The following is a 13696-nucleotide window of genomic DNA, read 5'->3' as shown; positions in this document are numbered from 1 at the left end:
GGGTCGCAAACAGTCGGATGCGACTGAGCGACTAAGCAGAGCCACACCCGGGCCGTGGGCTAGCTTCCCAAGGTTAAGCTTTGACATGTTGCTGAGGCCCATCGTCTGACATGCATCTCACAGGGTTTCTATGAATTTCTCTTGGCATTGCCTGTTCTGAAACCCCTAGGAGTGAGCCCAAGTGCCTGTGCTGATGTGATAGACTGTGACAGTCAAGGTCGGCTGTATGATTCCCATTTTACAGACGGGAAACTGAGGCTTGGGACAGCCAAAGGCACAGGGCTAAGCCAAAAGGACACAGTCCCCTCAGCCTGGCCACCTCCTCTGTTCTTGGAGGGACAACCCTTAGAGGGAAGGGGGGGATCTGAAGGAAATACTGCAGGAGGCCAAGCACCTCGCCCGGCACCCAGCGCGAAGGTGCTTGGGACTGCTCGGTTTCCTTATTCGTCTGCAAGGATGAGTCACCCGCTGGCCAAAGGGCCTCCCCACCCAGGCCTGGGGCTGGGTTATAATGAGTTACATTAATGAGTTACAGGCAAGCGTCCTCGCTGTTCCCGTGGCCACCTGTGCGCCCTGTAAACAGCTGGCTGGTGGGAGGCAGGCTGTCGGGTTGTGGGGTAGGTCTTTTCTTCACTAAACAAATGGAACACAAAGCAAACGGTAAGGAAAGGCACCCTGGCCTGGGAGGCGGGAGGCAGGTGTGAATCCTGGTGAAGCGCCAGCCTGGAGCAGGTGCGGAGGTAACCTGCTGTGAGCCATGGGGATGTCACCCGATCCCCTGGGGCTCCCGGTCCTCAGGAACATGAGGTGGCAAACTCAAATGGCTAGCCTACCCTCAGGTGTGACATTCTAGGATCCTGAGCCGGACCCTGCATCCCTTTATTGGCTTAATTAACGGGGCTTCCATTTAACAAGAGCACTCACTGCACCGTGTGACCCAGGGACTCCCGTCTGCCAGTGGAGCCTGGAATTTGCTGGACTGGGGGTGCTCTACAGAATGATAAGGGAGGGGCCAGGAGCGATCTCAGATGGAAACCCGTCTTCCTAAACCAGAAGGTCTAGCTGAGCACCCTCGCAGTCCTGCACCATCCCTGGAGCCCGCACAGCCGCCCTCGGAGGCCTGGTCTCCCGGGTGTGGTTTCGAGAGGGTCCTGCCCAAATAAGGGCTAGGAGTCCCACCCTTCTCCCCCGCAGGGACGCGCAATCACAGTCAGCCTGGGCGCCGTGCCAGACTCCCGGGCCTGAGTGAAGACTGTGTAGAAGGCCCAGGGAGGAGGGCGGAGCCTGGAGAGGATGCCAGCAGGCCTGGGCTCCCTGAACAACCCGGGGAGCCTGGCTCTCGGGGCCGGGATGAGAGAGCTCCCCAGCCCTGACAGATGGAGGTTTATCAGAAAACTAAAAAACGAATGAACGAAAGGAAGGATGGATGATGGATAGATGGATGGATGACAACATCAGTGGACAGATTGATAAACACATGATTAATGGATGAATTAATGAAAGAATGAAAAAGAATCGAAAGAAAAGGAGGTTGGAACAGCAAAGGGATTCACTTCTTCCAAAAGGAAACGTAGCATCATCCCTTTTCTCCTAAAGGAGAAAAGCGAGTCCATGGTCCTCTGAGTCATCGATGTGGGCAAGTATCAGGCTGAGTGTTGTGCCATCAAACAAAACCAGAACTCTTCCCAAAGAGCCACCTTTGGTGTTCATGCCTCATCACAGCCCCAGAATGACCCACCTGGGACTGTGGCAGGGATCTTAAAGATCACATATTTTGTCTTCCCCTTGTCCACGATGGATGTACCAACGTTGAGAACATTTCCAGCAGCATCGTAGTGAGGATGTGATGTTGCCAGATTTACAGCCACGTATTTACGATAATCAACCTGCAAAACACAACAGTCAGCTGCTTTGAAAAGGGGGAGAGGGTGAAGTCCCGCCAAGAGCTGCCTGACTCCAGGCTCAGGGAGATGACGGCTATTTTTGCACGTCTCCCAACCTGAAAATAAGGCAGACATTCCCTTTAAAGGAGATGCTTCCTCTTGCGACCTGATGTAACCTCGTGGGGGCTCCCACAGCCCATACGCTGCAGGGGGCTTGGTGAGCTACGTGTGTTCTCTGACGGTTGTTCCTCTCTGGCCCCGCCGGGTGGCCTCGGTGTGGAAACCCGATGCCTCACCGCAGAGAGCTCCAAGTAACATCGTGGGCAGAGAGGCAGCCTGAGTGCTAATCCTGGCCCTGGTGAAGTCATTTAAATCCTCCCCTTTTGTATCCCCCAGAGGCATAAATCCCCAGGCCTCTTTCCTAGGGTTATTCTGGGAACGGAGAGGTTACAAAAAGCATTTGGTCAAAGGGAAACATTGACTAACGACCTCAGTAACGATCCCGACTCCAAACAGGCCACAGCCATAGCACAGTGGGGTGGCCAGGGAACCAGCTATCCGCCCTTCCTCCCTGAGAACAGCACAACCTTCAGCCGAAAAGTCGGGCACTACCTCCTTCTCACCTAGTGATTCCTCTCTGCAGCTTTGTGGAAAACGCTCCTCAGTTGGACCTATGCTGCCTAGCTTCAGAGGAGCTGGACGTGATTTCATAGCTAAGAAAAGCACTCCCTCTAACAGACCGTTAAGATGTGTTACAAAGACATAAAGGCTTTGAACAGGCAGCTGGAGAAAACTGAAGTGGGTCTACTGATCACGAAAACGTAGACCCGCTTCTGCCCAGGAAAGGTCTCCGCGTGGGCGCTGACGTGCACCCGTGCTCTCTGCCCCACGCCTCCCTCTTCGGGGCTGCTGGGAGTCCTGCACAGCCCAGCACTGTCATCCATTCACATTTCCACTGCGGGTCCACTCAGTGCTGAGGGCTGTCCACACTGTCGGGGCTCGAACTGGAGCTTCCAAAAAGGCAAGCTGAAGCAAGTCCTAACCGCTCGTGTCTGTATTTTGGAAACAGGGTTAAAATGAGGTCATTCTGGAATAAGGTGGGTGATTTGTATCTTTACAAGAGATGGGAACGAGGCATCTGTAAACCAAGGGGAGACCGCCAGAAGCAGGAAGAGGCAAAGAAGTTTCCTTCCCTAGAAGCTTCAGAGACAACAGGGCTTGCCGGCACCTGATTTCAGACTTCCAGCCTTCAGAACGGTGGGGGAATACATTTCTGTTGACCTAAGCCACCTAGTTTGTGTTCCTTTGTCACGGGAGTGCTAGGAATGAATTCAGACACAGAGATGACAGGGCAGAGTCCTGCCATCAGGAAGCTTAGAATCTAGTGCTAAGATGCCTGAGACAAGGGGATCAGAGGGGGCTCCTCTCTGAGTGCCTGCAGCCTCCCGGCCTCCCCACAGAGGGTCCATTCCTTAAGTCAGGCACTGAGGCTGCTTATAGAGTCATTGATACCTTCTCCAGGGTTTCCAGGGTCTGGGGGTTGATCTTCCTGATGTAATTGGTCTCTGTGGTCGCGTAGAAGTCTTCTCCACACCTCATGATGTTGATCAGACAGTTGTCTGTGAAATCGGGGATGGTGTGGGACAGGTAGGAGAAAGCTCTGGGGAGGAAAGCAAGTCAGCGAGTCAACCACTGTGTCCGCTCAGCTGGAAGGTTCTACTCCAGATGGCTTTAGTTTGCCTACCACTTAAAACACTCTACTTCAACTAAGGGAGGGAAAGTGCTGGGTCACAACTGGCCATTTGAGGAATCTGACACTCCAGCGATCGAGTTAACCCAAAGCACCACCACATCCAATCAGCTAAGAAGGGAGTCAGCCGGGACAGCAAGGCTGCCCACTGAGCCCTCCCCAGCTCCCCACATCCAAAGGTCTCCCCCACCAGAGCCATCAAGAGCTGGTGGATGGTTCTCAAGCATTTTAAGAAGCCCTATAGAAATCACACACATACCCATGATGGCTCCCCCAAAACTAGAAAAGCAGCTGATCTCTGCTTTGAGCAGGAATGAGAGTCCACCCTCGTTACCTCAACTTTGTCCAAGAAATTCGTTTCTTTGAAAAAGGAAAGTAAACTGAGTTAAGAACTGATCATTTGATTAGAGTGAAGTGAAGTGGCTCAGTCGTGTCTGACTCTTTGCGACCCCGTGGACTGTAGCCCTCCAGGCTCCTCCGTCCATGGGATTCTCCAGGCAAGAATACTGGAGTGGGTTGCCATTTCCCTCTCCAGGGGATGGAACTCGGGTCTCCCACATTGCAGGCAGACGCTTTAACCTGAGCCACCAGGGAAGCAGGCAAACGCAAAAGCAGGAAGACGTGACCGCGTGTACTGGTGAGTGCTCCCCCTACTGGCAATCACTGTAACAGCGAGGATGCCGCACAAGCTGCGGTTTTCAATTCCTTCCCTCCCGCTGCCGCCTGGCTCCTCCCGCGTCTGCAATAGGTGTTTCCAGCCTGCTGCTTGCCGGACCCCCAGCGCTGGAAGCTGGGATTGGAGAGGTGATGTCAGTTCTGGAGAAGGAGAAACCAGCTTCCCTCTCCAGGCCAGTCTACCCCTAATGCACCCCTTCTATGTCTAAAGCGTATCAGAAAAAAAAAATAAATAAATAAAGCGTATCAGAGAGGAGATGATGACCACTGGCCTGATTCCCTGGCCAACAATTCAAAACGTGTAAGGCATTCATATGCGTCACCGTCCAGATGATTTTAAATGTATACAACTGAAAATCTCCCCCATCCTTCCTCCCGTTGATTCCCTACCTCGCCCCTGCCTTCTCCCAGGCTTTCTGCACATTCAAAAACAAACCTAGATATCCCCTGCCTTACAGCACAAATTACAGCATATTAGATGCTCTTTCTACACTTTACTTTTTTCCCCTTTTTCCCCACTTAGCAGTATATCCTGGAAGTCTGCCATTCAGTACATAGAGAGCATCCTCAGTGCTTTTATATCTGCCTGGTGTTCTCCTGTATAGCGTTACTGCGATTTATTTAACATTCTTCTGTTAGTGATCACCTGAGTTATTTTCAGTTCCTCATCATAACAAATCATTCAGCCATGAATAACCTTGTACGTCTGTCATTTCAGAAACAAACAAGCACCTCTCTGGACTGAAGGGAATGTGTGTTTGTAATTTTGAGAGGTGATTTCAGAGTGCTCTCCCAGCAGCCATGTGGAGGACATCTGACAATCTGCCAGATGCTCTTTGCCTCGCTGCTATCAGTGATCCAGAGGAATGTAGGCTGCATGGTCAAAGGCCATCACGGGAAGTTTTCCATCCACCCTAAACACACCGTCAGAGGATCAAACGCTGGTTGTCCCAGCCATCAGGGATATCGGAAAGCAGGACTAGATATAAAGCGGACAGTTACTTGGAAAATATGTTTTTGCAGGGGTCTGGATAGGCCATTGTTCCGAATTCTGACACCACAATCCTGTTTGCTTCGATATTGGCAGTGTAGGTATCACTTCTCAGGTATTTGCTTCTGTAGTAGACTTCGCCTGAAAGAGAAGCAGCAGAATCATCCCAGGCTTATTTGAAACTTATTTCAGCCATTCCAGGGATGTGACGGGTGGGGGTGGGGGTGGCTTACTGAGACCGTCCCTTTAATGTGTGTGCTGGATACAACAAGCACGAGTGTGAACTCTCACATGCATTTTGGCAAAGTTGGCTCACAACAATATGGCAAGGTAAGTATTCCTAGACCCAGCTCCATCTATGTATGATGGAACTGAGGCTCAGAAACGTTCCATCGCCTTGTCCAGCATCACCCAGAGACCTGTTGGCCCAGGCAATTGACCATGCTTTCCACCATGTTAGAATCCCTCCAGGTAAGGTCCAGGTTTGGAGGACGGATCCAGAAGGCCCCATACTCAGGCTGGGTTTCCCAAGGACCCAGTTCAGTTCTGGGAGCCTTACATTAACAATTTAGCCCCTGGAGTAACATTTTTGTAATTGAAATAAACATGGTTTTATTTTTAATTATTAATGGTACAGAAGACTTTTTGCTCTTACTAAAATTATTTTTCAAATCTTTAAAAAAATTTTTAATTGGAGGATAATTGTTTTACAATATTGTGTTGGCGTCTGCCGTACTCGGTTTGCAACCAGGGAGCACTCTTATGCCCATTCTGCACACAGGAGAAGGTCAGCACATGTGCTGATGACGCTGGAGAGAATCTCACTCATTCCAGAAAAGCATGGACCCTCGCTTGACCAGTCTGCCAAGACCAACTTGAAAATATACTAGATGGTTCTGAACCTGTATTAATTTCTTGTGGCTGCTGTAACAAATTATCATAAATATAGTGGCTTCACACAACACTAATTTGTTATGTTTTGAAAGACAGGTCTGAAGTGGGTTTTTCAGGGCAAAAATCAAAGGGTCAGCAGGACGGGTTCCTCCTGGAGCTCTCGGGGAGAGTGTAGGAGCTGCCTGTTTTCCTTGGCTGTGGCTGCGTCACTCTGATCTCTGATTCCCTTGCCACAGCTTTTCAAAGCCCTTGAAGGATGACTGGAATTGAACCACGAATCGGGGAGGTGGGCTAGGAAAGAGGGCGAGGTCTTCCCAGTCAGTCTCCCCAGAGTCTGTAAGTCAAGACCTGGGGTTGGGGAGCACAGCCCACCTCCTGTAAGGGCTGAGTCAGCACTGGCTGAAGCACCCGTCGGTGCTTGAGAGCCGCAGGAGTGGAATGAGGCTGGGGGGACCCATGGGGACCCCACCAGGTCTTCAGGGCTGTGAATACTTAGGCCTGGGACCTTCATTTTGGTGGATAATTTGAAACCTCTAGAGTTTGGTGGGGGTTTTTTTGCCATTAATTAGCACATGATGTTATGTTGACTCTTCACATTCCTCGCTGTAGCATAACCTATGCTTCCAAGGTTGGTGCAATTATATATAATATGCCAAAAAGTAGGGCCCAAGACACACTGACATCTCATTCCCATTAGAGAAATGCCCATCACATATCCACTGTCACAATGATGGGCTTCAAAGAGAGACTGCATCTCGGGAAATTCTTGCCCAATAGTGTATATATACACTATCATATATAAAGTAGATAACTAATAAGGACTTACTGTTCAGAACAGGGAACTCTACTCAATACTCTGTGATAGCCTATATGGGAAAAGAATCTTAAAAAAGAGCTGTTCAGTCGCTCAGTTGTGTCCGACTCTTTTTCGATCTCATGGACTGCAGCATGCCAGCAGGCTCCTCTGTCCGTGGGATTCTCCTGGCAAGAGTACTGGAGTGGGTTATCATTTCCTTCTCCAAAACAAAAAGGAGTAGATACATGTATATGTATAACTGACTCACTTTGCTGTACATCTGAAACTAACACAGCACTGTAAATCAACTATAATTAAAAAAAAAAAATCTCTGTGACTTTGACTCTTGGAATTCACACGTTCAAATCCTCATGGGATGACGACTTTGTTTCTTATTGGAAAACAATCAAATCTATCGCTAAGGGGGACCTGGGTTGACTCATCTCCATATCTGCTTCATAAAAATTTTTAATTTTGAAAGAATTTTAGGCGTGAAGAAAGCGCTCCCGTATGCTCTTCCGCGTCTCCACTCGGCCTTCATTATTGAGATCTCTGTTAACGTTTGAAAGCGTTATCTTCTAGTGGCCTCTGCTGAGGTCTATGAGCCATTTTTCTGTCTTTGCTTCCTTACTCCGGTTCTTTCCTTCCCGGTTTGGCACTAATTTCCATTCTTCATGCTAACTGCACTAGAACCGCCTGGCTTTAAAGATCATGGAGGCCTGAGGCCAACGCCACCAGTGTGCTCGGGGTCATCTGGGAACGCAGATGCTCTATCCTTACCCTTCGAGCCCTGGGCAGGGTCTCAGGATGCACAGCTTAAATGAGCATCCTGGGGGGTTCTGATGCAGAAACCCACAGACCACCTTTTGAGAAGTACTGCCTTTATGTTACCTGCAAATCAGAGGGCCCTGATTGCCTTATGCGTGCCCTCTTAAATTGTGTATGAGTGAGTGAGTGCGTGAAGTCGCTCAGTCGTGTCCGACTCTTTGCGACCCCATGGACTGTAGCCTATCAGGTTCCTCCGTCCATGGGATTTTCCAGGCAAGAGTGCTGGAGTAGATTGCCATTTCCTTCTCCAGGGGATCTTCCCAACCCAGGAATCGAACCCAGGTCTCCCGCATTGCAGGCAGACGCTTTACCGTCTTTGTTTATATTTCCACTGTTAGACACAGGAGAGGCATTGAGAGCTCTAGAGGAGAGGAGAGACCAGGCCAGGCTGTGCTGCACCAACACCGGCCACCTGACTGACCATCTCAGAAAAGAACAGAAGACAGCTGCTTACCTCTGAGAGTAAGGTTTTAGCCTGAGACCCACTAGAAACGTTTAGGGGCTTCTCAGGTGGCTCAGTGGTAAAGGCTCCACTTGCAATGCAGGAGCCACAGGAGATGCAGGTTGGATCCCTGGGTCAGGAAGATCCCCTGGAAGAGGAAATGGCAACCTACTCCAGGATTCTTGCTTGGAAAATCCCATGGACAGAGGAGCCTGGTGGGTTACCGTGCATGGGATCACAAAAGAGTCAGACATGATTTAGCTACTAAAGCAGAAGAGAATTAAAATTGTGTGTTGCTTTAAGCTACTCCATCTGTGGTCATTTGTTACAGCACCCACGGCAAACCATGTGGTGCTCTTACCATCTCTGATCGTGAAGCTGTGGAGCAAGGCCAGGCCATCGAACCAGTGGTTGTATCTGGTCTCGCCCACCGTGTGCATTCCAGGCCCATTGCGGAGCAGGGTTCCCTGCAGCCAGGCTGGAATCTTGCCTGACGAGAGAAAGAATGTTTAGTTTCCACCTCTGGACCTAAACCAAAAAGCTCAAAGAAGTGGCCATACAGCCCCTGTACCACTGACGGAATCTGTTCACTTCCAGAAAGAATGTGCCTGGCATTATGTGGGCGCTGAGGATACCGAGATGAACAGGCATCATCCCTGCTTTCAAGTGGGGCTTCCCAGGTGGCGCTAGTGGGAAAGAACTGGCCTGTCAATGCAGAAGACGTAAAAGACACAAGTTCCATCTGTGGGTTGGGAAGGCCCCTGGAGGAGGGCATGGCAACCCACTCTGGTATTCTTGCCTGGAATCCCAAGGACAGAGGAGCCTGACAGGTTACAGTCCATGAAGACACAAAGAGTTGGACACAACCCATGCACACTGCTTCCAAGGAACGCCTCCTCCATTAAGAGACAGAGACAAAGGAAAACACCCAAAATATACTGGGATGAAGGCAAAGCAACAGACTCAGCAGGGGTGCTGGGGGGCAGAACTCCACTCCAAGGCGGGCTGAGAGCAGGAGGGCGAGGAACACTTCCTGGAGGAGGTGGCCGGGCTGAGTTTTGAGGGAGAGTTGGTGTTTGCCTTGCAAAGGCATGAGGAAAGAACATTGTAGAGCTGTGCTGTCCCATGTAGGGGAACTGTGTACTGGAAACTTGGCTAGTCCCAACTGAGATGTACAGTAATTGTGAAATGCACACCAGATTCCAGAGACTTAGGATGAAAAAGAAATGCAATACATCTCATTAGCAATTTGAAAACATTAGCTATATGTTGAACTGATAACATTTTGGATATGTGGCATTACATGAAAAACACTATTAAAATTAACGTCATCTGTTTCTTTGCGCTTTCTGGTACGGGGCTGTTGGAAAAGTTTAAATCACACATGAGGCAGGCATTCCATGGCTGTTGGGACAGTGTTGCACGTGCTCTTGGCGCCCTGCCCATGTCCCCTTGGCTTTCAGCTCTCCCTGAAGGTTGCTTTCTGCAAATACCTAAAGCTCTGCACCTGAGGGCTTTGTTCTCACTGTGGAGCAGCTCTGCACACACGTGGACAAGCCAGAACCACATTGGAGAGTTAATGCCCCTGGAAGCCGCTCTCACTCGACGATAGATGGGATGATGTGGGTCCAAGGTCACCTCTTCCTTGCCCTTGGTGGACACAATGTGAGGCGTGGTTTATACTTTGCCTGGAGGATCCAGCTCCACTAACTCCTGGTGGTCAATGGCTTGACAACGCCTCCTTCACTGCCTTCCCAGTGTTCCTTGGGAAGCACATCCCAAATAAACGACTTACTCCTGAATTCTTAGCTCTGGAGAAACCTGAACCCAGAGACCAGACACCGGTTCAAAGACCAAGAAGTGCGCAAGCTGTTTAGTAAGAGCTGGCCTGTAACTTTCAAGTGAGAGTATAGCAAGTATTGAGGCTGCAAGGTTAAGTAGGGCCAAGAGGCCAAGGTCAATAAGACCATACCTAGCTTTGATTTGGTGCTTAGAAGAAAGGGACACTTTTGATGGGTGTAACAGGGAATAATAGGATTAATTTTTTTTATTTAGTAATTTAAAAAATTGAGATAAAATTCACATAACATAAATCCATCATTTCAAAGTATACAGTTCAGGGTGTGTTTTTTTTTTTTTTTTTTAGTATATTTACAATGTTGTGCAACCATACACACTAACCCAGGAGCATTTCCATCACCCCCAGAAGAAGCCCTGTGCCCATTAGCAGTTAATCCGAATATGCCACCCAGCTCCTAGCAACTCCTAATCCACGCTCTGTCTCTAAGGACCTACTTCTTCTCATACTAATGGAATGTGATCAGATTTGGGGTACCAAAAGTTATTTCTGGCTATGGTGTGGACTCTGGGTGGGAGGAGAAGCTAAAGAGAGGTGGAAGACCTGAGGGAGGAGGAGGATAGTAGCAGCGGGACAGAGAGAAACTGATAAAACAAAGGGACTTAGAGTTTGACTAATTGTAGGGGAAACGGGAGGGGAACACTGGAAAAGTGCCAGCCGAGTCTCTTGCCCTGGGTGTGACTATTCACAGCGACCTGGGACACAGGAGAAGGAGCAGGGAAAGATGAGTCTCAGCTTAAAAGTAAAGCCCCAGCCGTCAAAAGAAGAACATTTGTGCTGTGCTTAGTCGCTCAGTCATGCCCATCTCTTTGCACCCCCATGAACTGTGGTCCACCAGGCTCCTCTGTCCATGGGGATTCTCCAGGTGGGTTGCCATGCACTTCCCCAGGGCATCTTCCCCAGCCAGGGATCAAACCCAGGTCTCCCGCTTTGCAAGCGGATTCTTTACCAGCTGAGCCACCAGGGAAGCCCTAAGAAGGTTTACTGAGCACTATGTGCTGCAGTAGATTAAACCATGCAGTCATCGCAGCAATCGCACGTGGTAGGTATGTGCTGACTTTATTAGCCACACGAGGAAACTGAGTCAGGAAATGCTCAAGTGTCTTGTAAAGGAAGAATCAGTCATGAATGCACAGCCAGATGTGAGGCCAGAGCCTTGGCCTGGCTTCCCTGGACAGATGTGGCCACACAGCACCTTGTGCAGCGAGCTGCCTGCCAGCAGACCCTGACTGGCGGATTAGACGTGACCCTGCAAGGAGGCGGCTCTGGGCTGGAGCCTGTCTTCTGCGGGCTGCCTGGCCTCGGGCACGTTGCTGCTTCTCCCTGGCCCGCAGCTTCACACCTGTCAAGGAAGGGGGCCCAGTTTACAGCAGTGGTCCCCCACCTACATGCAGCCAGAGGGCTCTGAAAACACACATTTCTGGGCTCCACCCCTGGGCATCTGATTCAGAGGGTCTGAAGCAGGTCCAGGAATTTGAGATTCTAGCAAGAGCCTGGGGAGTGCTCGAGCTGCAGGGCTGGGAACCATCCTTTGAAAACAACTGACTTAGATCTAAAGGTTCGTTCAGCATCTCAGGTCCTGGGATCCTTGTTCTCTAAAATTTCCAAGTATTGACATGCAGTCAATAAACATGAGCTGTAAGGGAGTATAACGGCAAAATGCCCACCGTACCCCAGAGCATACAATGATGGGTATCACAGATTCACTTTTTAAAAAATAAAAAGTTAATAGTAAGTGTACATTTGTTTTTTTAAAAAGTATTTATATATAAAGTCTACCTATCAACAGATTAATCTATCTTTGTACTATCTTATGGGTTTCCCTAGTGGCTCAGTGGTACCTGCAATGCAGGCGACACGGGTTCAATCCCTGGGTCGGGAAGATCCCCTGGAGGAGGGCAGGGCAACCCACTCCAGTATTCTTGCCTGGGGAATCCCACGGACAGAGGAGCCTGGTGGGCTACAGTCCATATGGTTGCAAAGGGTCAGACACAACTGAAGGGACAGAGCACGCATGCATATATCTATCTATATTGATGTTTCTTTTAAAAACTTAAAGAAAATAGACTCAAATATTAATAGTCCTTAAGAGACAGAAGAAATACAGCTGATTTTTATTTCCCTCTGGGTTCTCATTTGCACTTCCAAGTTTTATAACTGTGTAATATACATACACATATAGGTTGCACATTACCTCTGTAATCAGAAAAAATATACATAGACGCTATTTCTTCCTTCCAAAAGCCTTCCAAGGCAATTCGTCTGTTGTAAAGCTCCAATGTGACTTGCCTCTCAGAGGGCACTGCTGTCTTGTCCTTTTGAAAACTGCCCATCTGTCCAAAACAGTGGTGTGGCTGAGCTGACCCCCTTCCCTGTTCTCAGCACAGCTCCTGGGACCCAGAGTGCAGACCACTCTCTGCCCTGCAGAGTCTAAACAAGATGGTCCCAGGAAAGCGGCCATACGGAAGAGGAGGAGGAAGCTATGAAAAGAGGGTTATGTGGCAGCTCCCACCCTGGAGCTGTCTCATCTGCTCTGCAGTGCTTGCACCCCGAAACCACACCTTTGAGGAAATTTCATCCGGCTCTGCAGTGCCCACTCCGCACCACGCACGCATAGGAATGGGCCCTCGCACACGCTTCTCGTATCATTTCGAAATTAATTTAGGATGCACCCACTTCTACAAATACTGCACCCTGGGGACAGAACACAGTTTGCAGAATAATCTCACTGGCTATGAGCCAATAGCAGTAGGCCTGAGACTTTTCTCCTGGCAGTAGTGAGAACCACTGACTCCCCTTGAAAACTGAGTTATAATGCATAAAAGCACACCGAGATTTTCACGGAGAATATGCCTAGAATATGGATCATGTCTCCTCTATTTACAGTTTTCCAGATTTTCCAAAAATGATTTACAATAAGCATTACTTTTATAAGCAGGAAAAAAAAAGTATACATCTAAACATATAAGTACCTGTGGTTTAAACAAAATGCTCACCTGTTACTCTGGCCCTCACAGGCTCCAGTTGCTCCTTCTTATTTCTGCCAAATATTATTTCCATCGTGCAGGGCTCTGAGCAAGAGCGATGCTAACAGTGAACAGATGCTCGTCCGTGTTCAGGGACTGCTCTTGGACCCTCCTTGTCTTCCCTCCCTGCAGCTTCCTTTACGTCTCCTTCCCTTCAGATGGCACTGGCTTCTCCCGGTGCTGTCCCTTCTGGGAGGGCCCGGGATCTCTTCCTGCACAGAGAGAAGCTGTGCTGGCGTGACTTATGTTTGGTCAAAGGTCAGTTCCCCGGCCCTGTGTCACAGCTAATCTTTAATCCTCCGATTATGTCCCCAGCTCTCCCTTTCCACTTCCACTTTTGGCTGAACCAAAAGAAAGAAAGAAACAAACAAACAACTTTCTTGATGGGTTTAAACTGGTGGGATGGGGGGAAAGATGTTGGAAGATTGGAATTGATACATACACACTAATATATGTATAATAGATAACTAACAAGGAGCTTCTGTATAGCATAGGAAACTCTACTCAGTACTCTACAAAGGCCTGTATGGGAAAGAATCTAAAAAAAAGAGTG

The 13696-nt window shown here is 49.2% G+C and overlaps 1 protein-coding gene across 1 annotated transcript in view; it reads right to left on the bottom strand.

Annotated features, from left to right (window-relative positions):
- BCO1 (beta-carotene oxygenase 1) overlaps positions 1-13284 on the bottom strand; it is a 29549-nt gene extending 16265 nt beyond the window's left edge. The window contains 5 exon segments of the mRNA NM_001308571.1: positions 1739-1886; positions 3396-3543; positions 5311-5440; positions 8621-8749; positions 13114-13284. Coding sequence (NP_001295500.1) covers positions 1739-1886; positions 3396-3543; positions 5311-5440; positions 8621-8749; positions 13114-13177 — 619 coding nt within the window. The 5' untranslated portion in view covers positions 13178-13284.
- Between the last annotated feature and the right edge of the window lie 412 nt (positions 13285-13696).

The sequence above is a fragment of the Ovis aries genome, chromosome 14 (genome assembly GCF_016772045.2).
Source record: "Ovis aries strain OAR_USU_Benz2616 breed Rambouillet chromosome 14, ARS-UI_Ramb_v3.0, whole genome shotgun sequence".
In the NCBI taxonomy this organism is placed as follows: Eukaryota; Metazoa; Chordata; class Mammalia; order Artiodactyla; family Bovidae; genus Ovis; species Ovis aries.
This window is presented reverse-complemented; position numbering and strand designations above follow the sequence as displayed.